Source organism: Scophthalmus maximus, chromosome 9 (assembly GCF_022379125.1).
Source record: "Scophthalmus maximus strain ysfricsl-2021 chromosome 9, ASM2237912v1, whole genome shotgun sequence".
NCBI classification, from domain to species: Eukaryota; Metazoa; Chordata; class Actinopteri; order Pleuronectiformes; family Scophthalmidae; genus Scophthalmus; species Scophthalmus maximus.
Window position 1 is genome coordinate 17,569,606 of NC_061523.1, and position 27,181 is coordinate 17,596,786.

General features: G+C 40.7%; 1 protein-coding gene across 5 annotated transcripts in view; it reads right to left on the reverse strand.

Annotated features, from left to right (window-relative positions):
• Positions 1–27,181, reverse strand: part of diaph2 (diaphanous-related formin 2) — a 330,230-nt gene that overhangs the window by 81,162 nt on the left and 221,887 nt on the right. For all 5 annotated transcript variants that reach the window (XM_035649042.2, XM_035649041.2, XM_035649043.2 and 2 more), the window contains one exon: positions 12,751–12,875. In XM_035649042.2, the coding sequence (XP_035504935.1) occupies positions 12,751–12,875 (125 nt within the window). The remainder of the gene's footprint in view (positions 1–12,750; positions 12,876–27,181) is intronic.

Here is a 27,181-nt window from a genome sequence, read left to right on the forward strand (position 1 = left end):
TCATCACCTTGCTCAGAGATGAATGAGTTTGCCACTGTCCTCAATCATTTTAATCACTTCAATGGAAAATGCCTCATTCACGGCTATCATTCTATACTGCCTCGCAGCTATCCCATGTATATACACATTCCTACACTCCTTAAAACAACCCCCCCCCCCCATCTCTCTCTCTCACAGCACACACACAAACACATACAAGCACATTGCCTCTCTGATAGTGCAGAATCCTGTGATACCGAGTTCTGTGTAACCTAATCTAGTATTTTTGGGCCTCTGACTCAATGACACCAAAATAAATAATGACTGTTCAACTGATTAACATACAAATACACAAATAAATACATCCATATACACACACAGCAAATAATTAAGTTAGCAAGTAAAGAAGATCAGTATGTACAAACGATGAACTCACGAGTATATGTGTTGAACACATCTGAAAACATATTAATATATGAACTTCAACATCCATTATTTCAATATGTAATGATTACAGCTGACCTTTAAAGGATTGTTAACCTCATTGTCATGTTACTCAATTAAAGGTCAAACAACATTGTGTAGTAAATACTCATAAACAGAGGGGAACTGAAAACTCCCTGTAACATTTTGTATTTCAAATAATTGTGCTCTGAAGAACAATTAATATCAATTATGTTGATACAGACTAGTATCTAAAATCCAAATTCATGGCAATGCTAAAGTCAGGATTATGATTTAATAAGTGTTTTTAAAGGGACTCTCTTGTCCCCATCCCGGGCAGAAAATTGAGTAGGCTGGTGGAATCCATAATTGCTATTGAAAATACAAACATAAACAGAGATGGGGCGAGCTGATAGCTCAATGGTTGGGACGCAAACCACATGGGTGGCAGACAACGCAAGCACAGGTCCCCAGTTTAACTCCCGTCTGGGGAGGCTCCCCTCTTCTCTATGCTGCTATGTCATGTCTCTCGCCACATTCACAAGCTAAAAAATACACAGAGGCCTCAAAGAGTATGTATAAACAGAGATTTGTTACTTGAAGATCAGCGGCATCTGAATAGGATGCTGCTGCACAGTCTATATTTTGGCATGTGAACCAGCCCTGATGATAATTGGTTATAATAGAGACCGCAGAGTGAAGGTGAGGGTTGACGAGGTAGTTCGAAGGTTCAAATGCGTGATTTACAGGCTTTTTCTCAAGCAGACACTGACAGTGGGATTTCAACGTGTAATTATCAAGGAGATGCAGCATGTTTATTTGAAAGAAAAAAAATAGACTTTCTTGTGGGCCGTCATCCTGAATACATGCATCCGTGTTGCCTGGGACCCAGAACGAATTCTGGGAGCTCAATCTATTTGATCTGCCAGACTACAGTCTGGATCCCTTCCATCCTCTATCTGATAATGAGCGGGGGTTTATACTATGACGCGGAGAGAAACGACCTTTGTGAACAACCAAGGCTGCCGCCGATGAACGAGCATTTGACTAAAAGTACCTGATGTTTTCACATGTTCTCCCACAAAAACGGCAAAACACTCGTTCACAGACCTTGTGGAATCATCATCACATAAATATCCTCTCTAGTCGCTCTAGTCTGTTGCCATTTTCGCATCGCTCGTCAGACATGACATGATTTGTTGCTCTCACTGGTTGTTGGTCCATCCAATTGCGTCGAGAGGCATTTTGGTCTGTGTTGGTGGGCAACACCTCTTGGAAATTGAAAATGAACTGAGAAGTCCAAGACTCATACGCATTTCAGTAACATATGCCAGGCTAGCATTTATGAGCAATCTTTTAAAAAATCTGAATGTATAATTTGCTAGAGCAAGAAGAACTATTGTTTTGTTCACAATGAAGGATTACATTTACTGATTCAATAAGAGATATTCATGTCAATTTGCTACTGAATTAATATTGTGAGCCAGGTGATTGAGCAGTTGTCACACTGTTTAAGAAAAGTCACTGCAGGCATTAAAGTGATATACAGTGACAAACAGCATAACAATTTACAGTCATAAAGATGTTTGAGCTTTTAAAAATCACATTCGTACTTGCAAACTGCAGGGGTTGGGTGATGGAGTGTATGCAAATACAATTGTATCTCAGATACAGAGGTTTGAGAATATGACCACTGAATCAAAAAAAAGCCAGAGGCATCAAAACCCTGCTGTACTATCCATCACAAACATGCCTCGATAAAAGGGCACCCAAACAGTCCGTCATTTAAACTGCTCAAGTTATTGCTACATCACGTTTCAACTTTCCTCCCAAAGCCTCGTGGAAAGCTTTCAGACCAATTTTCTTTCACAGTGAACATGCACATCTCCAGTCGGCACTGTGATGATGGAAGCACACAGTGCTGCAGCTCATCACTATTGAGCTGTGGCGGCACTAACCAACATGTTCCTCCGGGTTAACGTCTGCTCTTACCTAAACCTCTGCATGTGTGTTTCCACATCTGTCACATCTTTAACATGATGATGTGATCAGAAAGAGACATATTTGATTTGCAGAATAACCATATGTTATATGTTTATTTTATGCTTATCCTCCATCCTGTAAATGCTAAACAACTTTGTTCCTGACATGTATTCATGTTTTCTGTTTTAATATATATATATATATATATATATAGTTTGGCGAGCAGACTAATTCAAGCTGCTTTCAGACATGCACTGAATTACGGACATTTTCCTAAAACTTTCCGGAGGGGCTGTTTGCGAGAGCGCAAACGTCCGCAAATGTTGCTCCAGACATTTTTCGGAAATTTTTGGGATACGTCAGAGTGAGCCCTCGTGAAAATACAGCAGGTGGGCGTGTAGATGACTTTAAAAACAAAAATACAGCTTTCCGTAGTGGAATTGTTGCCATGTCCTGCCTTTATGCATGCTTTCGTGTTGGTGTGAATGCATCTGACTAGGACAATGTCCTGCTGCGTTCGTCATACTGTATGTAAAAGGCAATCTCTCGAAATTGTCCAGGACCAAATTTTCATGCATGTCTGAAACCAGCTTCAGTCAGTCAGATACAAAGTCACACGAGTCAGGGGTGGGAGATCATTGTTCTTTAAGAATGCTGGCTACAGCATCTCAGTGCAGACACACTTCTACTTTGAGAGTAAGTGAAAACAGAGATGGAATCTCAAGCTACCGACAAGACAGCCCGAGTGAGTAATGTGAATATTTCTGCAAAATAAATTCCATTTTTTTCTTTTTTAATTCATGCTTTCAATATAGACAGCCTGCATGAAAGCATAAAATGTACTTTGATATATAAGAGTATCCCAGTCTGCAGCGAGTTTAGATAAAAGGGAAAATTGTACTTACAGTGGGGTCTGGCACCACTTTCTCATTCAAGTGAAACTCATCCCAGACTTTTGAGTATTATCAAGCACTTTTGTACACAAAGGGAAAAGTGCAAAAACTCAAGGGGAATTCATACATATCTGCAACAGCTGTATGCTCTTGCCACCTGCACATGTACACACAGAAAAAAGAAAGAAAAAAGAAAAGAGAGCAACAGAGAAAGAGACATATGGTCTCTATGGCTCTTACCCATGTTCCCAAGTCAGGATGGAAAGCTGCGAAGCATCAAAGCAAGAAGCCAGGGGATCAACTATAAGTCTTCATCACAGAAAGTCAATTCAAGGTCAGGTGCAGGTTCAGGTGGAAGATGTGTCTCACATATCCCTGTTGCTGTTAAATGAAAAGGCTTAGACCCGCCAACAGGATAGACTCTGTATGTGTGCGCGTGTCTGTCTGTGTATGTGCGTGACAGTGACAAAAAGAGATGCAATTATGCAAGAATGCATTTAAAAATATCTGTGTTACAAATATATATTTTTTTCTATGTTCCTGTTAATGCAGCTAACAGCAAAGTGTGGAATGCCTCTCTCTTGTTTGTAGTCCCTACTGTCAATTCACCAGGTCCCTCTTCACAGCAAACTGGCTCCTATAATGTGATCACATTCATGGACGAGCCATCATCAACCACCACCACTAGCTCTTCCGGAGGTCACACTATCCATCCACGCTGCTAATTGTAGGTTAATTGTCAATAAAAACCCACATAGGCAAGACCGTTGTTTTGACACAGAGTGCATTAGCCCCGTCGGTGAAGCTATAAAGGCATTTGTGAAAACTCCATTTGCCGTGACATGCCTGACACATTACCGGTGTGATGCACTGGAAAGAGGTAATGAGGATATCAACATAAAAAACACGTGGTGATGTGGGTGTGTGTTCACATCAGGTAACATTACAGCCTGTGTGCCAAGTCAGTTATGGTCCTCTGTGACATACAGATACACCGAGTAACAAAGAATAGACTCAGAGATGAAGCAGTGAAGAAATCTACAAGGTCAAGTCTTGCTTTGCCTTTGATTGCCCTAAACAAAGCGAGTGACACACATAGAGACCAGGAGCAGCCTGTGATTGATTCAAATGGTGAACCATTCAATTATCAGCCTGCATATTAATTGACAGAGATGGAAAGTTAATGCTCACTGTGTAAAACAAGGATATCACCAGTTGCGTTCATACAGAGTTCAACCCTTGCTCTCTTCTGCCAGTTTCTGACTGTCTCGCCACACGGAAAGAACAGTCAATGATTCCTACTAATTAAGACTTCAGAGATGTTCTTTTTTTTGATTCAATAAAATCATCAATGTCTCCTGAGTAGAAAATCAGCAGTACCAGTATTTTCATGAGGGCTTAACGGAGAGAGGGGCTGTGGAGTTACAAGCCTCTTAGCACATGTCATCAGTGAAGCAGATCCTCTAAAAGATGACGTTTTGACAATTCTGTCTCGGCCTTGACTGGCAGAGAATGCCAGCCAATCCCAATTTGAAATGCGATGAGGAAAACAAAGCCTGTCAGAGTGAGTTGGAGAGATGTCTACTGAGAGCCACATGTGGTGAGAAACAGAGTCGGGGGGGGGGGGACGAAGAAAGAACCGTTCCTGCTCTACACGACTCTGTCCCTTAGACACACGTCATGCTGCTCCCCCCCCAGTGGGTGACTCTGACAGGATACTGTCTATGCAGCATTCCCCCTCTGTGTGATTGATGAGCCTCATTTTGCCAATTAATGGAGAATCCCCCGTTGACTACCATCAGATTGCCGTTTGTAACTGTTAGTGTTTCCGACTGCCACAAATTCATTTTAATTAGAGATATCGTTCTCCTCTGACTTTTCTGTTGTGCCTCAAATTTGCGGAGCTGAGTGCACGGTGACATGCTGGGGAAATGACCCACTGTGTTATTTACTTCCATCAATTTGTTCTCAAAGTGCAATGCTTAAGCTGTCGAAGGCCACGTCTTTTTTGACTGAGGGAGTCAACCTCAGTGTGGACCGTGTACCGTATCGTATAATCAATTAGCAAACGTGAGGCAATTAGTGCACTTTATTTGCATAACGGAGCGTCTGATGGCTCCAAAGCGAGCGAGCGAATGCAGTCAATAAGTTTGGATAATGGTGTGTGGGGCTACGGCTATGAGCGGTCTGCTGGAGGGATGATCCGCAGTCATGCAAACACAGGGATCCCTGGCTCCTGTCAGGAGAGGGCAAGGGTAACCACCCTGGGGCACAGTTAGAAATCAACAGAGAGTCCCGGCAACAAACAGCAGAACAACATCGTATTCCCTCAACAGCATCAGCGAGCGATGGGATGGCATTACCGCGGAGAGGGGAGAGGATCTGTCTGGGCATTAGTTTGATTTACATTTTAGAGAGGCCTTCAACTGGCACACACAGCAACTTCGGCTAATGATACTCGGGCCTTTTCATCACGGAGCTTTCCCCAGCCTTTTGGGCATTGCCCCATTGCACTTATTTGCAATGAGGCAAAACAAATGGTGCCACAATACTGGGCTGCACAGGAGAAGAACAAAAATGTCATCCATTGTATGAATGTCAGCTCTGTACACTATCTACCAAACTTAAATACATTTCACCCAACTCATTTAACTATTAGCTTCTACTGTAGCAGATACCACAGTAGTGATATAATTCTAAGTTATGACAAAACTTGCATGGGTGGGTGATGCAGGGGGCTATCACGAACACGAAAACAGGATCCTATATGACATTTAGATAATTTAAAATGTCCTGTGTTTACCTGCATTACTTGAAAAAAAAGAAAGAAGTAATAAATAAAAAAAAGCAATGTGAACCCTCGGTGGCTCATATTTACTAGACAAATAACTCAAGTCACGTTTCCCTTCCACTTGCATTTGATAGAATAATTTGCGAACAATGGGCCTGCCATTCAACGGAGTCTCAGGGATTTCATTTAAACATCAAATGAAAGTGAAATCATGAGCCATGACGGTGGAGAGTGGGGATGGCTAAGCAGAGCAGCGTGGCTGGTGTCTACTGCAGGATTAGAGCTCAGCAACAAGTGCTCAAGGGGGGCTTTGCATCAAACCCAGGAGCCCATGACAAATGAGGGCGGCTGGGCCTCTGTCTATTACCCCGCACTAAGCCCGAGCCTTTTGGGGACGTAATGAGGTGCAGATTGGTGCTGCTGCCACTGGGTCCTTCGCCTGACTTTCTGTAGAGCTGAACGAATCAGCGGAGACCTGGGCCAATAGGGGCGAAGCTGTACAGCAGCTGAGCGACACGTGGAAACATGAAGATAAAACAGAACACGAGAACTCGCTACGTACCTTGACTCGGTGTGTACGGTGTTTATTTAAGCCTGAGTAATGTTCATTAACTGAAGCAAGCGGATGTGTACAATCGGAAGCAGTTTAGATTGCAGGGGAGCAGGCTTGAATCCCTTCAGGACAACAGATATCCCAAAGGATGTATGCTGTATACTGCAAAAAAGATACGCCCCAGGATTGGCAGGGCATGGAGGCTTTTCAGTGGAATATGACAGTTGTTTCACTCAGGAGCAAAGAGGTAGATCCATCGTAAATCATGGGCACACCTTAAGAACTCCAACGTCCACCTCCTCCTGCCCCTGACAATGACAATCCAGGCGGCTCGTCGGCAGGCTCGCTCTAATGGTTAATGGAGGTGCCACCTCAGGCCAAGTGTCACAGCCGAACACGATACTGATTGGCAAACTTCTGGGGAATTCACTCACATGACCAGAGGGCACAGAGATTGTCTCCTGTCTGGCAGTGAACACAGACAGGAACATGATATTTCCTGCTGATGCAAAGCAGCACACGTGTATTTAGAGAAAACTATCCCGTGATGTTTTTGGCTTCATCAGAGTTTACGGCTGACATGTGTCAAATATGGTTTCAAACTTTGTTCTGAAATCCAGAGCTGTCAGAGACCAATTCAAAGACCTGTTTGTGCAATTCTAGTTTGAACATTTCAAACGCGGTGGCGTTGCGAGCTGAAACTGCAATGCAAGACATATTTCACATTACCTGGTGTTACAAGTTAAAAAAAGAAGCCATAATGTACGTTCAAATAAACACATACTGTGTCTACATTCTTTCATTTGTCTGGCCATATGATGTTTCTTTCACAAGATTGATTGTATAGCTGCAATTATTGGTGAATTAATCAATTTGACACGGAACCAATAAATAAACAGCGACAAAAAAAATTTAAGTTTCCAGTCTTAAATGTGGACATTTGCTTTTCTTTCCAACTCAGTTTGATTACATTAAATAAGATGAACTGACATATATAATTAACCATTAGGAAATATAATGTATACACTATAATATATTTTATATTAGTCATAATACATACAGTAATAATACTGCAGAGCAGTAACAAGAGTGGGACTGTTAAATAGTGCGACGGGCGGTACTGTGGGAGCAGCAGGATACACAAAGGGCTCTGATGCCCTATTAGTCATACTGTTTGCACTTTTGCAAGTCAAATTAATTGACTCACGTGCACCAATGCCAAATAACGCCCTGCTCAAGTTCACAACACTATAGTACGGCAGCGCATTTTTTAATTTGTCATCAAAGGTTATAAGACAAAACCGAGTAGATACTAAATTAGAAAAATCGTTGGCAAGACAGCAATGTAATCAACAAAACCTTTTTTTCCCCCATTTCCATTCTGCCTTTTCTCTGACACACTCATTATTAGAACTGCAGGGTACATTTTTAGCAATTATTAATTCACACAAATTAAAATGTATAAATTTAAGATTCAAATAACTCCTCTGAAATGCAGCACGTAACATGAGAGATGGGTATTTGCTGTATTGATTGCAATTTTCTGTTGCTTTTTAAAAAGGTATGGACATTCACGTTGAGGTCAGAGACGCAGTAGGAAAACCCAGGCAGGGATTGTACTTATTTATACCATTTTTCACTGGATTTGGGATAATTAAAAGCTCCATGGTTCATCTGTGCTCCACTTAATTGGCCACATAGTTTACAGTGAATTTCATTAGCGGAGGACAGAAAAACACTTTTTTTTCTCCCTGTGTGGCAAACGGTGTGTGTGTGTGTGTGTGTGTGTGTGTGTGTATTTCTGCTTTACAAATTACAAGGAGCTACTGAAAGTGCCAAGAGCATGTTTTAACCTACTTTCGAGATACAGTATACAAACATACAAAAATAAACACAGTTTGGCAAATAATCTGACTATCTTCTCATCGGAGTTCATACAGGTGTACTAAAGTGGAACGACTTCTCCAAACACACCTTTCCAGACAAAACAATAGTCTAATGGGGGGTGTTTCTACGGGATGTCTCTGCAGTTTAACTCAGGAACAATGTTTCACTAACAACCACTCATTTGACCCTAAGTGCCTGGTGCTGGTACAAGAGAAAGCTGCACCTGTACACAAACCCTGCGTGAAACATAACAGTCTCTGGCTGCTGCCGTCTGACGAGGACCATCCATAAACAAATTGTAGGGGAACTGCTTCCTTTTCCGAAGAGCGAAATAAATCAGTCTGTGGTGTCTGAGAACCGAGGGCTGGCACCTGTGTAAATGCACCTGTCGATTCTTAAGTTGGATAAAGGTGTCCAGTTCTCGCCCATCTCAAGGACTAATTTGCTAGGAATTGGCAACACGACGATTATTTTTCACCGACAAACTTGGTCACAAAGAGAGCGTAAAGCCACTCAGCTCCATTTGCACAGTAAATTATACATGGGGAACTCAATGACTTTGTAACAGTGCTATCCACACAGGCAAAAACAAATATTTTGGGAGAAGACGAGTAATCAGGAGAAAAATATTGTGTTGAAAAATAAGTCAAAACGTGACAACAAATGCAATGGTTTCGTTGGTGCAAATCACTCGGTGTCCCTGATTGTTACCACGGAAACACCAGTCTTTGCTGCGGTGTTAGCTTGAGCAAACAGGGTGACTAATATTTTAAGTTTGAAAATTAGTCAGCTTTTTTATTTTTTTTCACTACTCTCAGAAGAAAAAGAAAAAAAAATGAAGACAGGTTAGGAGCGATGCACTCTGACTATGGCCTTCTGGGAAAAATGAAAGATTTAGCTAAATATCACTGGGTTGGGCCCAGCTGAGTACAGCAGGGGCAGATGTATTGGACATGTCCAGGCATCCATCAAGGTCTCAGTCCGGCCTCTCGCCAGGCCCATCGAGCCACCTCACCACCATTAATATCCCCGTATGCAGAGTCCCGCTCTCTAAGCCCCCAGCTCTACTCTATCATATCCGGCAGCAACAGCAAATGTGTGTGTGCGCATGTGATAGCCGTAGCCTCTGTAGTGAAATAGGGCTCTCTGGGGGCTTGTGCCTCAACTCTACAGCCTTTGTGGGCTCCCATTACTTCTGACAGATAGAGATCACTAAACTGCTGAACAAACACCCCATTCAGTCATTTGCATACATTACAGTAATGGAATGAGAAAAATGTATCAATAAAGCCAAATAAAGTGTTTCCACTAAGCTCTGCGCTACTCTTCTTTCTCTCTCTCCCTTTTTCACTTGTGATTTCTTCCCTTTTCTTTCCGCATTTCTCTCAGTATTTCCAAACTGCTTCTGATCTGTCGTGGATGTCTTCTCATTTCATATGTATCCTATCGGACCAATTCCCTTTGGAAAGTTTAGCACATCAGACGACTGATGAAGATGATTGATTTATTTTTTTTAAAAAAAAAATTTTAAAGGAGAAAACAAATGTTTGCAGTATGTTTGCACTTTCTTGTGGATAAAACCTGAGCGTTTTGAAGCCTGAGCAAATTAGGAACACTAATCATGCATGGTGAAAAACAACAAAACATAATTTATTGTTGAAGGTTTAATTAAAACTATGCTGCTTTGGGGGACATATTACATTCAAAATACCTTGCAGTGACCATGGCCTTCTGAAATTAATCTTAAGAAAAAGCTGACAGTGAAACAGAGGCACAGGTACTCACATACACATTGCACTGTAAATTACTCTCTCTCTCTTCCTGTAACACAAACTAACACGCGCGCGTGCGCGCACCCACGGGCCGACTGACTCATTTATCACAGTGGCCAACAGTCAAGACAACAGAGCCTCACTTAACTTTTTCAGGGTTGCTCAAGCATCAAATGCATGAGTTTTAGCTGTTGTTGTTCTTCCATCTGTCATGCTCCGAGGAACCAACATCCCTTTTTTAAGCCCAGGGAAAAAAGTTTGAAAAGGTATGTTTTCCTCGACTCTGCTATCTTATGTGTACCAAAGGAAATGTCAACCCAAAATATCCGGCACTGTATCACTGGTCTTGTTCCAACACTTAGCTGTGCAACACAGATTGGAGTGCAACCTAAGCTCATTGCAAACGCTGGTACTGAAAACCTCGGCAAATCAAGCGCAGCCTCCGCTTTTTTATCTCTCTGTCTATATGTGGTGTAATTTCTATCACTATGCTCATTTTCACAAAAGTAGCCCGACACTCGATGTCTCAGGATGTTCAAGTGGCAAGAAATATGGCCCTGGGTGACAGATATTAGAGAAGTGGGTTAGATTGAAACATGTATACACACACGCATGTCCTACTGTAACACGCCGACAGGTTCCCTAAAGGCAAAATGTGACTCCTCGCGTCCAGTGTCCTATTAACATGTGCTGTACCAGGCCAATTGAATCAAAACACCTGTGTCCTAGATATCTGAAACACAGAGCGAATACATGGCAAAACAAATATGCACCGAAATTTCTCCAACAAGGTAGAACTAAAGCGTCCGAGACATCTTTTTTACTATGACAACGTTATTATTAATTGTATCACAATATCATAGACAGGAGATGAAAAGCAGTTGAAGCACTCCAGGGAGCTAACTGACAGAACAAACAGGCATGCACTTTTCATCATCTAACTGCTTTCTGTGCCTCCACGTGTCTGCACCATGAATAACATGAGTGAAAATTATGATATAAAAATCACTGTATTTATAACTATGGCAATGATGTGATTTGCAAAAGCAAGACGAAACTGAAAGCTGTACTGTTAACCATTGTGGCAACACTGCAAGACTGAACACGACGCAGGTGGACAATGGAATATATATTAATGGCAGTGCTTTCCTGCTGGTTCCAACTTTAAATAAGTAAAAAAAAGAAAAAATCCAAAGTAGATTAAATCCTACTAAACGTTCCTGGCACTAAAACGTAATCAGGTGAGATGGGGAAGTGGTGAGGAAGTGGGGTATTTCAGGTCATGGTCAGCCAAATAACTCCTGCCACCCTCTGGGGGGCAACTCCCGACAGTGAGGGAGAGCCATGTTGCAGTATATCTACACTACTCCATTTCCTCTAGTTCTCTCAGGACCCTGAGAATCGATACTGACATTGAGGGAGGGGTGGGGGCAGCTTTCTTGTCTTGCCTGCTCTGCCTCCCAGCTGCCGCCAGGGAGGTTGCTGCTTTGTTTTTTTTTAATTACACAAATTCAAGTGCACTTCTTTGACTGGAGGCAGATTGTTAATGTGTTAAGAGGCTATAATGATTCTACCACCCAATGTGCAAAGTCAACCCTGAGAAAAAAACCTCAGACAAAAGGAAGCAGAAATTGGGTTAAATGCCGTCCTACGTATCAGGGCCTAACATATGGAAACGCCTACTCGCTAGTTAAATTACTCCTGAGAATTCATTTTGTTTCTTTGTAATACTTGAAACAAACACAAATATATTGTACGGCTGAGTGTCTTAATGTTTTGGCTTTTTGTGTTATCATGAAAGGCACCGTAGCCTCAGGTTACTGACACGAGTTTTGATTTCCACCATTGGTCAAACCTTCACAGTGAGGACCTTTCCTCTCGGAAAGGGCATTCAAGAAAGTGCCAAGACATGGCTAATTCAATTTGGGAGCAGATATGCCTGGGTTTAAGTGAAACACTCTGTTATCGAAACGGGAGAGGTGCCATGAGAGAAGATAGCGCACGGCTGGTTGTGTGGAGAGGCTCGTGGCCAGTCAGGAGATGAAATCAGGGATAGGCGATAAGTTGGTTTGAGGGGCCAGAGCCCCTATTAGAGTCCCCCAGGGGACAGGCAGCGGTGGCAGAGTGCAGCAAAAATAGCCACAGGCATTATTTCCCTCTTGGGACCCAGGGGGGGAGTGAAGAGGGACATCTGATCAACATCTCACAGCAAAGCAGCCAGATGCATTCCCCAAGTTCCCCTGGGTGCCACCTATCACAGCAAGTGACTTAAACTGCTTACCCACAGCCTGGAAGAACACATACAGCACACACCTTTGCCACTGCTGCCGGCAAAAACGGTCCCTACCATGTCCTCGTAGGCCGGAGAACATTCGGTGCACTTTTAAAACGCAAATTTGAGTACAGACCTGTGCGAGGCGTGAAACTGACCACATAAGAAAAGGATATCGACATCTTTTCCACAAACTTATCTTGTTGGTCGTCTCTTTTAGGGAAGTTCTCGATGTCGTTCTCAAGCCTCTGAATTTGACGTTCCATGGTGGCCAAACTGCCCTTTAAGATCTCAGCAGACACTGTAGACAAGATACAACAAAAAAGACAAACAATACATTGATTAGTGACAATGATCTGACTCGTGCTGGGTTTATTACGATGTGTCCGCTAATGGGACAGATCCCTGAAAACGGTGTGAAAGCTTAAATAAAAACTATATTTGACTGATTTAGACCAAGTATGTAGTGACAGACTCACTCCGGCATAATCTACATGTGTGTGGCCTAGAAAGAAAGAATGTGTGTGTGTGTGTGTGTGTGTGTGTGCGTGTCTACAGTGGCTCATTAATCAGTCCGTAATCACTGTTTGCAGAGTTGCTGTGGAATCCACAGTATTCACATCAGGCCTTTCAAGTGGAGACTTCAAACGGCGAGCAGCATCTTAAGGGATCAGATGGGACAGGAGCATGGATCCAGCACCATGTTTAGGCTGCTGTTAAGGGTTTAGTCTGATCGACACATACACACACAAATAACTTACGTTAAGTTTTACCTGGAAATTATTGACGCAAGTGACAGACCTGGATTATTTTCACGATAGGTCTTCATATCATGAATATTTGAATTGCAGTCATTCGACTTATTAAATTCCACAGGCCTTGTCAGTTCACTGCAATAGAGCAGTTGACTGAAAGCATTTCTGTTTTCACAGAAACATGTTATTTGTTTTCAGTTTAATTGCTTTTAATATTCTTTTTCAACTAACGGCCTTCAAGGCACAAAACTGAAAATGAATTTGAAAGATGAGGAATGATGATGAAAACAAAGTTTTCAGCAGAGGACAGACCACTGCCAAAGTCTAAAAGACACTTGTACTGTGCTGCCTGTGCTGTGATGAGTAGGTAGAACTGGGTCTCATGGTAACGCTGGGCTCCAAACATTTGAAACTTGATTATTTTGGCACATGTAGGTTGCACAGGTAAGCCACCCTGACAACCTCCTTGGCAGGAAAAAAAATAATAGCCCTGCGGCATGAATGTTGTTGTCCAATGATCAGGGATAGTTATAAATCATCTTGTTTTGACGCATATTTTAAATCATGTTCATTAAAAACCGCAACCCAAAATATCTAGTCGCCAATAAGAGCAGTCCTATAACCGCTTATATTATTTATCCCACACTACCCCCACATCTCCAAGGTCTGTCCATTCACTAGACTTTAATAGGAGTGCTGAGGGAGTGACTAGTGGGGTAATGGACAGGGTGTCAAGAGATGTGGCCCCAGTGTCACAGGGGTCAACCTTATCTTGCTTTACGTCAATTCGATAACTTGGATTTGCCCCTTTTCTCATTTTCTGACAATAAGGACTGGACGGCAAGATGGTGGATCACACGACCAGCACACCGAAACAACCATCAACCCAGACACAAAGATATCTAAAGTGAATTCCCACTGGAACACACACACACACACACACACACACACACACAGCTGGGTTCAGTCGAGAAGCAATAGAGCACGACTAAGGGGTGAGGTCATTGTCATTATTAGACTTCGGCGATGGCTGGCTGGATGAATCCAGAGACTGGCAGATTCACAATTCTTCCTCCGCAATTCTCACAGAACTGACTCCTGGGGATGACAGTGAGAAAACCACACTATAACATAGCCTGTTTCTCCACTGATGGGACCTCAGACAACCACATGCTCTTGTCACTATGATCTCAGCCCCACTAATGTTGCAAAAGGAAAATGAACAGCATGGGAGGTGGGCGGATGGATGCAGGGGAAGAAAACAATTAACTTCACACAAATTTATCGAGCCATGGGAAGGCCTTTGTCATTCACTGTGGCTTATGATAGCGGCTTGTGGCATGAGTGATAGTATTGGATAATAATTTGGCTCTTACATTGATCATAGTATCCATGGTAGCCAAGAATCAGTGACTCAAGCTAACTGTGATGGTGTTTCAGGGGAGCCATTAACAGGATCAGAGTGAAGCCATGGGGCTACAATAGACTATTGTTTACAGGGGAATTACTCGTCTTTGAGACAAACTGGCACACATGTCTGTGGCAGTTTAAGTGTATATAATAATTTGTTCATGCTGGACGAACTCATTTATATATTCTTCAATTCTAGAGGCAAGTTTATGCTTTTCAGAAATGCATATACATTAATATCACTGCCCCGCTGTGCTCTAATAATGCTGTGTCTACAGAATCTACCGTGGGTTCTTTTGGGATTTCATTAGTGGAATTACCACTAAATGAATGCAAGTTTTAGGGGACAAAACATGGCAACACTTGTATTTTCAGAATAAACATTTCAAGTGGATCAGAGGAGAGACAGAGGGAAGGAAAAGCGTGGGTTGTATATATCAAATCTTTCAAGACAAATCATTTCTGAAACATGTACAATTATCCTAATGACTGCTGTCAGAAAAGCCTGTCAGTGTCACACACACACACACACGCACACGCACACACACACACTATACACAATATAAAATCTTCAGGTTTCTAAGTAAGACACTAACACTTTGCTTTTCTCTTTAATTTCTTCAAATTGTCTGCTGTGTTCTTATGTTGGCTCAGCCCTTGTCAAGTAAGAGAAATAACTGCAAAACGTTGATGCAAGGTCGATGCGTAGGGGTCAGAAAAAGGTTACAACAAAGATATATGGAGGCTATTTGAAAGAAAAGACTGAACAACACAAACAGCATGAAAAACTCCTCTGTGGTCAACCTCCTTCAGTTATTGATATGAGCTCTGTAATACTGTCTACTGACGCATTACTCACTCCCATGACCAAAAGACAAACAAAACGTATTTAATTAAGCTTTGCCCTGTTTCTTTCAATGCCAGAGAAGAAATATTGCGTGGCTGACAATACCAAATCAACCGCCATAATGTGAAGATGTCAACTTTGTATTCAGTCATTTGTAGAAGGGGGGCAATTTTCATTTTGATTTATAGATAAATAATACCAATCTTTCATCCAGTGCTCTTGCAATGCCACCAAAGGTTACAAAGGAAATTGAGATTTATTTTCAACGTTGCTGCCAATGTAGCATAAAAGATCAAGTTTTAAATAATCTACACACTTGTGAAAACAAAGACAAATGCAACATAAAACCAGAGGAGAAGGTCGTTCATAAATGCATCCGTCACCATCCGGCAACTGTGCAAAAACACAAACAGTAGAACTGTGTCTGTTATGTCTTCCATGTACAGAAATCATGGTTCAGGATGATACAGTGAAACATTTTAAGTTAACTAAACATGGTAGTGGACCACCTAAAAACTCTGTGTTCCACATGAAGTACTGCATCAAACCAAAGGCTAAAGAAAATAAATGATACTTAACTATAAATACAAAAATGAAAATTACTGACATTTTTTCTCTACAGATGAATGTGTCCATGATAATGTCAGCTATCCAATCCAAAACGGTCTTTCAAGCATGACAGGTTATTGATGTTAAAACCTTGAAGACCCCGAAGAAGTAAACCGACCCCATGCAGCTTGTTATCCTCCTCAAATATCCTCCCACAACCTCTTTGCATACGACATAGTGAAAAGAAAGGACAACCTTGAGGGGACATGTCCAGATACACACAATGTCAGCTGGAAGGCACATTCATCACGCCGTGGTAAAATTGGCTATTGATCAAAAGGATGAAGCCAATACAATAATCAATCTTAAGTCTGTTTAAAAACATCTGGTACAATTTTAATTTATTTTAAATACCCCCACAGAATCATATTAGGTTTAAAATAATATATATATACATATATATATATATATATATATATATATATATATATATATATATATATATATATATATATATATATATATATATATATGTATATATATATATGCTCTTGTAATTTTTTCAATTAGCTGTTGGTGGAACCTGAAAGCGAATGGGAGATGAAGTCGGAGGCAGACTAGAGTACAGCAGAGGAAAGAGACAAAAGGATAAACACAACTCTGTGTTCCCCTTTCAGCAGGAATCAAAGCAGCTTCATTTCCCGGAGTGAAAGTGATATTGTTGCTGTGACAAAGCAGCGACAGTGTTCTTTCTGATTACCTCAGAACCCAATGTGAAAAAAGAACGCAGGTAGGAGAAAGTGCCGTGTGAGGATATTTAATGGACATCAAAAACAAAAAGATGGAGGAAACTTTTTTTCTCTATTAACTCAACATCACGGCAGATATTTCAGTTACAAGGCAGAAATTATATCACCTTCTTTTGATTTTCAGTGCCGTGCTTTGTTAGTAAAAAAAAATGGACTAGTTATGTTGAATTATAAATAATTACATACAAATAGAAGGAATAAGAGTATTGCATTAGACTAGAAAATAGACAATTTCATTCGTAGACAATGCAATTAATTTCACTCGATAGAGACTCACACTATGCACAAACCATCACAATTGCAATTTCCCATCAATGTTGTGCTAATTGCGTGCACATAAAAGGGTAAATCCTTTTTACTTTTGCTCTATTTCCTCTTTTAATTTGCATTTTCCTTAAGCCCTCTGTGACAGAAGCGTTATCATAATGAAGGATTTGTTTTCTGATTGGAACTGATGCCCCCCCGAAGAGCAAAACTATCTGGTTGAAATATGTAATAGTTATAATCTGCAAATGCCTTGTGAAACAATGACCACACACTCAAGTGTTTTCAATAAATCAAGATGCAATTAATATTACAGATGAAATAGTTATCGAATATGATAAAACATGAAATTCAAACTATAAATCTATGAATAATTAAATGTGGTACTAATAGAAAGGTTGAAAGACAACTGATGAAGTCCTTTTATGTTACACTACTTTAAACCACAGAGGAACACAAACATTACTTACAGCACATTATAAGTGCTATTATATTAATTACTATCACTACAGCACTATAGCATATCTATAATGTAGAGTACAGTGCAATACAGAATTAACTGTACCTCCTTCCAATCCAAAAACACGGCTCTATTTTGCACCAATATTTCTAAAGTGCGAGTGGAGCACATGAGCATTAACCCAAGAATAATAAAACATGACATGGGGAACACATCATTTTAAAATTACAACATTTGAATGGAAGTATGGGCTGGAGCCAAAGAGCAAAAGTGGAGCCAGTCGCCGAAAAACCACACTTTGCCGTACCTCACACTCTGGAAGGAGGCCTTGTTTACAATGGGGGTCATGTCTGTGAGACTTTATTGCTTTTGGCAGCCATCGGAGCTACAGGCCAGTGCCAGATCTCTGGAGGAATTACAAATGGAGTCAATTACAATATATTTTGATGCATGGGAAAGTTTAGACATTGACCCGGGGTGATGACAATTCCCCAGGAGGTGCTGAGGAAATCAGTCAGGGTGATGTGCTGGTGCTGTATGTGAGTCTCAGCAATAAACAGAATAAAGAACTCACGGGGGCACGGCGGTTTACCTCCTCTTCCCCGACAATTTGCCACCTAAATGCCTGTCATGCGCTCACTTGAAGATGGTCTTCTCTCTTTGCCAATGCATATTTCTTTCAGTGATAGCCGTTATATGTTTCTTATATCACACAAACAACTGAAAGGGATGAGGGAGGAGTGTTGTAGAACTTTTTTTCATTTTTTAAGCTAAGACGTTCAGTGCATGAAAGACACCAATGCGAGATGAGTGACCGTAGCCCGAGGAGCAAGTGTGTGTTGTCTGTTTTCATACATGTTCGCACGTACCACTGTCAGTGCTGGCTGGGTTGTTGGAATGAGTGAGCTGTTGAGTGAAATAGAGGGCTAGCTGAGGGATGTTTCTGAGCAAAAGCTCAGCTCTGCCCCAAATCAAAATAAAGGTTTCATTTATTAAATCAAATGAACAGATACATAAGCTCGGGTATCGTTGTGAAAGCCATACATGTAGGTACAACAGGCTAATTAATTACAGTTTGCTAATGACTGTTTGGTGCCCAAACAACAGATACAACTTCATTTATTTAACAATTAATTAACATACTCTGTCTTAATGGCCACAGTCTACACTGGAAAAGTAAATACAAACATCTATCGTTTCAATATTATGATAGAGGTAAATATTAATGCCCAAGTACCCCGATACAAACCACACTGCCTTCACAGGAACAGCGGGATCCTGGAGGCAGGGGAAGGGAGAGAACTTGTGTGAGTGCAGCAGAGGGGAGAGATGCTCAGCGACGGGGGTGTGGTGTTTATAATAGCCTGCAGAGGTTGACTCATTCCTCTAACCTCATTCACAACTTCAAAGTTGCACCTTATCACATAACTGTGGCTATTTCACCAGGTACCTCTGAGGGACACACTTCACTTGACATTTCTAGGTTCAGAGGACCAAAAACTTGACTTGATGGATCGACTAGCCCGAGATCTGCAAAATGCAGGGCCAAGAAATGGAACAAGCATAGAGCACTTAGTATGTTGATGTAAAAATACAGGCCTCACAGTATCTGTCTTTGTATATCTCACAAAAAAAACACCTAGTAAATGAAGTAAAAACCCAATCCCAGCTTTTGAATATTTAACATTACGTTTAACATCAATTAATTTGCAATTGCTGGGTGTAAGCCCACGGCTGCCTACAAACGCATGCACACAAACACCTTAGTTAGTTAGTGATTCTGTCACAAAGAGAGACGTATATACGTGTTATTTTTTCTTACATTCAAGTTTTACATCCAAACATAGCCATTATCCTAATTTACGTGTCAAACCCTAAATCGTGTTGTCATCGCCAAACACAGGATGGTTAAATAAACGGTTTACTGGATGTCTTAGAGGCGAGATGAATTTCATTCACAAAACAGTAAATAAACAAGTATTGTATGAAAACAGAAAATAAGAAAACTTGGTGGATTCTCGCAAAGGTCACGAAGCAAGGAGCCAATATATGGTTTGTGTAAAGTGCAGTGTGGACTGTATGGGTCTGCCTTACAGGGGCAATAAAAAAGGGTGTATTATTTAAGTTAACACTTTATCATTCACGTTTGACAATACACTTTGGGATTTATACAGTGCATTTGTGATATGGATTCAATTCCATTTCATCTGATTTTGTGTACCGATAATTAGACTTAAGCTATTTCATACCGCCTGAAAAAATACAAATGTAAGATTCTCCTTTTAGTTCAGTTTGGGTCTCGATAAATATATGGCTCTTTAACTGTGTTTTTCCGCTGTTAACCAGGTAGGTATAGGGCAGGTAGTGGACAGTTGAGTTTCTGAGCAAGAGAGTTAAGAAAAAGAATCTTAAAGGCTACATGACGGTGGTAAGTGCCAATATCTGACAGTATTGTAATTCAAATAGCATGCACAATTCACAATTCATATTTTCTTTCATTGTATCTGACATAAGTAATGTATATAAACAAATCATATATATATTTAATGATGATTATCAGTGCTCCCTTTAATATAGTCAGCGACTCCATGTGCAGCAGAGTCTGGCAGAGAGCTGCGTTAGTCAGAGGACCACATTCATTCATTTGTAGGTTTATTTATACATTTTGGTTTGCCCTTAGTAGTGGAGGCGAATTCAAATTCTTTAAGGCCCCTGAACATGCACTAAATCTGATCTAATCCAGCGCTTGAGCATCTCTAAGACAGTTTAAAAGGTAAAAAATATGATTTATCTAGACCAGTGTTCAATCACAAGCAGTCCATAGAAAAACAATTGTGATGAGGTAATTCATGATAATCCTGGTTCCTTTCGTTTGGGTTTCTCTACAGAGTTAAAGGTTAGGAGGGGCTTGAACCTAAGTGGTTCGTTTAAGGGGTCAACTGCCAACTCAGTATGCTGCCCCTGCTTTCTGGAAATAACACAGCACAAGAAATACACCTCACCTTAAAATATTGGCTTACAAATACATTATTTCATATAGTGGCTACTGACAAATTGACCCTTCACTAACTTTACTTTGGAGTTATGATTATTTACCAAGTTTATACAATTTCATTCTCGTAAAAAAAAATAAAAAAATAAAGCACATCTGGAGTATTCTCAGTGGCACGCTGGTAGTTGGTGGATTAATAACGGCATCAAGGTCAACTGGCTGGGAGTAAGTGAGGTACAGTCGGGTGCTTTGGTTAGTCTCCCCTACTGTTCCCTCATCCTGTAGCTTGGTCGCCCTTTGTTATATTCCTTTTCTCACATTCTCCCGCTCCCCTTCTGTCGTTTGGCTTTCTGCTATGTTCCCATTTGTAGCTCAAGAGCTCCCTCTGGAAGAGATACCGTTGCCAGACAGACGACACTCTTTACATGGGCACCTTTACACAAATATATCTAAGTTAATTCATTTAAATACTTCCTTTCTTAGGGAAACTGATGACATTGACTTTTCCAACAGTAAGTAAGTATGATAATTTAAAGAAGAAAAAAACAAATACAAAAGGTTTCAACAAAGTTAATAAAGGTTCTCTGGCGACAATTGTCTTTTTCTGTAACAATGCATATGAAAAACTAGGGTCTGAGGATAATAATAAAAATGTCTTTACTGAATTACTTTACTATCTGAAAGTAGTGCTTTATGATTTCAGTAATGTAATTCAGTAACACCATTAATGATTATAAATGCATATATTTAAATTTAATATGTGCACACTTCATGATGAGGTCCCTTATTATTTATCACAGTGCTGTCAGCATATAACGTTTCAAACACACTTTGCACCATGCTCTTAATTAAACACTGATCTGGGGAAATGGATACATTTATTAGAATTCGTTTTACCGTAGACCTAGAGCAGTAAATGTCATTGATCTCGTAAAGGCACATGATTTTTCTGTATGATTTAATTCGGTAAAATGTATCTGCTCAAATTGCTGCTTGTACCACTGCACATATTTCTGATTTCCTAATGCCTAACCATCTGCACGTGTGGCGGTGCATGACTCATGGGAAGAGTGCGAGGGTGGGTGATGACTCAAACAGTGTTTGTCTGCCTCTCCTCTTTTTGTTGATGAAGAAACACATCCGTCACCACAGTCACCACATATGATTGTAATAAAACCTGCCAAGTAATCATTGATAACTGGATGAAATATTTATTTTGAGTCAATTTTTTTCTTTTTCCTTTTATTTTGAAAGGGATTTTTGTTCCACTTCATCACTCCACATTTTAGATATATATGACTAATAATAAGAAAGGTCTTAACATTTTGGGACATGTTGAAATTTTGATGAGACAGTTATTATATTGGCAGGAAAACCATTATCTTAGTTTAGATTAATTTGTGTAGAATGTGGCAAGTTAACTTGTGAGCTTTAGATCTTGTAGGTAACCTTTAACCTTTGGACAGGGCTAAGCTAAATGTCCCCCTCCATTTCCATTCTTTATGCTAAGCTAAACCTGCTGGCTCGAGCTGAAATTAAATTGAATCCTTTCTTACATCTAAAAGGAAAATCTGAATTGCTATCCCTTCAGAAAGCAATCTCACTACCCAGCAGTCCTGTGGTTCAACAATGAGGAACGTCAGCCCCTAATCACTGTGTTTGATTTACATCATAAGTCCACGGGGGACAGCAATCCTTTACATTTCCCAAGCATCGCCAGTTGAACTCTAGCAATCATGCCAATTGCTGTCATCGCTATTCCTGATTATTGATGAAATTTAGTTGGAAATTATATATTCAGTGGAGGAGAAAAGGCAGCCGGGCTCTTCTTGATTGGCATTAAGCTGAGCAGTCATACTGAAGAGACATCTGTCAGATGGTAGGTCACATCCCCTTAGAATATTGGTTTTATCTTACGGCACAGATGATTGTTGGTTCCCTAACAACGGAGGCAGGCCAGGGGATGGAAAGGTAACTGAATGCATTCAATAAGCTCACTGATTGGAAGATGTGGAACTGGGTACATGGTATTTGGCAGTGGAAGCAGGAATGCATTTTGAATTATTTAGTTTAAGACACTGTCCTCAATCTAAATGCAGCAAAGTTTTGCTTGAAGTTTAACCTTTGCAACTCATACATGAAGCACTCAAATACGCAAACTTACAAAAAAATAGATCATAAACAAACTGACCCTACAATAACCACGACTTTGTTTTGCAATGGGAAGCAATATGTATCTATTAAATACCACACCATTATGTATATCTTAATCTTCACATGCATTTCTCTGTGGGCCTCCAACAGTTGAACCAAACTATGTGTTTGAAAATGTGATGTTTGAAAATGTCAAATGTAAAACTTTGACTTATCCTTGATAACTTCTTAAGAATCTGGTAAGATATTTATTTTTGAAATACAGTCATGAGCCAGCAGCCTTTGAACCAATCAACACAAGTTAACCCGGGGCCCATGTGACACAAACTCATCTTTCTATGCATTACTGTCTGAGTGGTACTAAATCCATGGAGCAATCTGACAAAACCTGAATAGCTTAAGTTTACAATTCTAAAATGTCTTTGATTAACTCCCAGTTAACACAATATCATTTTTTTTGGTTTGTTGCTATACCGTGAAAATGCATTTGGTTAACATTTCCATGAAATGTAATCTGGATCTTTTGGGGAAAAAGAACAATGTACATTATATATTTCAACTGGTTGATAAAATAGGTACCTAGAGTTTCTAAAAAAGTATATAAGCGCTATATAGCAGATTGTGTATACTTGTTCCACTTCTGTATGTGGCTTTGCTGTGACCTACATGTAACTGCCTAAATTAGGATTCCCTGTATCCCTACATCACACTAATGAAGTGGATGCGGAGAGATTCATATCCCTTACACAGCGGGAAAGGTCAGATCAATTCTCCCACCAACCATATCTGTCTTCATTTAGCAGCCACCATATAAACCTCACAAAACATGGCATCACTTTTAGAACAGTATATCTAAATAAGAGTACAATCATTTTTTCTCGTATCAAGTATTTAAGCAGGGCTGAGATTGTGTGTTCTTTTGGCTCGAGTGTCGGCGTGTCTTTTGCTTTGCATCCACATGAGACAAGTAGACTCTTTACGCACAATTGCTGAGCCATAAACACAGCCCCCTTCCACCTACGGCAATCCTTAAACTCATCAGCAGTGTAATGAGACTTTCGAGCTGGGAGATGAATTAACTGGCAGATTTTTTTGTTTTTATCTCCTCCCCCCCCATACAGAGAATCTGACTACAGCTTCGGGAGCAATCCAGGACTGTGGTGTATGTGGCATGACCAAAACACACAGAACCATAGATAGGGGGGAACAGTGGAGTTGATTGGCTTTTACTGGAAAAATATTAGCCAATCATCCTTGTGTCTTAATGGACATATTAGATAGAGATATAATTAAAACCAACCAGATTCAATTTTATTTTCAAATGAAGTCACCCACGGCAGTAAAATGACTAAATATCAAGATGATATTAAAACTAGAAACTGAAACAATTTCTTTGCGGTGATTCTGGCCTGTCTTGGTGCGCCACCAAGCGCACTTAGGAGGTTTATCAGTGGGAAGAAAGTGAGGGGGTATATTATTGATGCAACTATAAGCACTACTAGTTTCCCTTTGTGTCTCTATAAAGAGAGCTGGGATCATATTCCTCTCACACGCTTCTCACCGACGAGGTAAAAGAAACAGGTGGTGACTCCATATGAGCTGTAGATGACACATAGCAGTCTAGACTTTCCCCAGGACAACACAGAGGGTAAGTAATGACAAGGGCTGGCGTACATGCAGCAGTGGCCATTTTAAATGAAGGATTTAACTTTATTACTCAGGAGTATCGCACATGTTTCCCATTTGGTGTACTTTGAAGAACAAAGATAAACCAGTTGAATGAAGCCAAAGGCGCGGTATAGTTCACAGCACATGCCTATATATGGGGGTACAGACACAGATGTCAAAGGTAAAACAACAATTTGTATTCCATCAATATAACAACGGGATGAGGGTGGGCCAGACAAAGCCTGGCAAAACCATTAGGTAACTAAAACTGCAAAAGACATACAGTGCGGGGGTGTTTGTGCTATTATCTTGTAGCCCGAGGCAGCGTCATTGTGCGCTCCCTTTTAGCTGTTTCTTAGGGATAGCAGTTGTGAAGCCAATCAGCCGATTGTAATAACCAACAGCTTTAGGCTTTGCTGAAAGCAGTGAGAGCCCTGCATGCACTGTACTACTCCATGAATGTAGGATGTGGGTCACCAAGAAAATATGATTTCAACCTTCAGAGTACCAGGATTTTTGCAAAATCTATCCTGGAGGGAATCATTACTACTAAATGTTTTCAGTCACGGGAGTTTAGTTCCTTTGGAGGCTGATTTAAGGTGAACTTACTTTGATTCATACTGTGTCTTTATGATCCCATATAAAATAGATGATGGAATGGGAAAAACCTAAAGCTTCTGACAGTGGAAAAATCAGAAGCATCGTTTTGACTTTTGATATTGAAAAACCGAAGGACCGAAGGAAAAAAAGGAACTCATTTTCATTTCAATTTAATGACCCTTTAACAAATATCTAAGAATATATAAGAAAAGTCTGTTTTCCGTCAATTGTTGACTGCAGGTGGTCAGCACTTAAAGGCAAGAGGAATTCATAAAATATGACAGGCAACCCGGGACCTGACTGGGGCATGCGGTTAATGTAAAACCACTTAGCAAAATCCAGGCACTCTCAGAACGGGGCTTCCAAGTACAAACAGTTACTCCCAGAAGTTCATTTTCTCTTCCAAGGAGTTGGAGTTCTACCAAAAACAATGGTAGATTTAGCATCGGGACCCTTTTTCTCATTATACCAAGGAATGGGGGGCAGTACTGAGTTAGTACTACCCAGCATCTAAACATATTCAAGAGATCTATGGTGCATGCTTGAGAAGGACTGGTATAGTTCTTTTCTGCACTTGATTAAGTCAACTCTAAAACACAGCCTGAGGGAGGAAAAAGGGGATTATCCTCATTTTCTTCAAAGAAAGAAGCTTTAACTGTGGCCATAAAATTACTGGAGTCATTGTCATTCCCTGGTAATGGCCTACCTGATTAGCTACGAGGCTATTTCCCACCTTCGACGGGAGCAGGTGTGCAGTGTAGCTGGTCATCTCAGTTAACGACCGGTGCAACAGAATTAACACAGTCCACCGAGTATGTGTTGGTTCACAACATGAGGTCCTCGTAGGGCAGGCTATCCTGGAACAGAGACTTGTGGGACTGGACCCACAGGCCAGCGTCACACAAGCTGGGCGACACTCTGCTGTCAGGACATATTCAAGTCCAAGGCATTCCTAACACACTGAATGGGCATCCGCTGCCAAGGTTTTACACTCACAGAAGCACTGTTGCAGTGGCAAATTATCTCTGTTGGTGGGAGAGAAGGCTTGGCAGAGGACAGTCAATGGCAATAAACTATTTCGCTGCTGTGTCTTCAATACTACCAGATGACTAAGGCAAAATTTACTGTGCAGATTATACTGGTGTATCTGACAATCCATATATTCAATGTGTGGTCTATTGTCTTTCCATCAGAATGAACTGGTCAATTACTAGTTAAAACTAAATAAGTCATAAGTAACTGGCTGTCGTGACAGCATGTTTGAGTAGGTGAGCTGTAGCGTTCTGAAATAAGAAGTTTTTCTGAAATATGACAATAATAATAACATATTTGGCAGGATGTGCAAGGCACATTAAGTCCAAAGAGTCATTTGATAACGATGTTTGAAAAAAAAAAAAAAAACTCTGTTCGGAACATATTTCCAATATAATGGGGAATGATATGACTACTCTTCACACCGGTCTCACAGCTGCAGGCCAGTCAAGTCCCCAATAATGAGGCCCAAAATTGAATGTTAACGATTAAAAAGCACAACATATTAAAAACATAACCTCTTGAAAAAAAATACACACAAAAAAAGAAAAGAAAGAAAGAAAGACCAATAAAAAGCAGAATAGAAAGTGGCTAAATTGCAGCAGGGGCCTCTCCAGGTGAAACAAAGTGTGGAGGGGAGGCTGGAAACAGTAATCGTCTGACATGAAAATATAATCCCCACTGTCTGCGAGTTTATTGGCAGCCCCTCCAAAGAATTGCGGCTCCCCTATTATGACTTAACACATCAAAACCGCACCATAGCACACACAGAAAAGGCCACCTGATGATAAACACAGCAGACATCGTCAGAGGCTTTATCTCGTGGCTGCCTGCAGCTCAACACGGGTTCAATTTGGCCCACAACAATCGATTCTGTCCCACCTTACCCCTGCTTAAGTCGGTGGAATAAAACCAGACCTTTCTGAAAAGAGCAGGTATCAGCTGGTATGCCCTGTCAAGGCAAAGGAGAGGAGAACCAAGGACATCAATATACCTGTGGATGACCATCACACTGGCACCCTTATATTTATTGGCACAGCATTTTAATCACTGTCACAGTAGCAGAA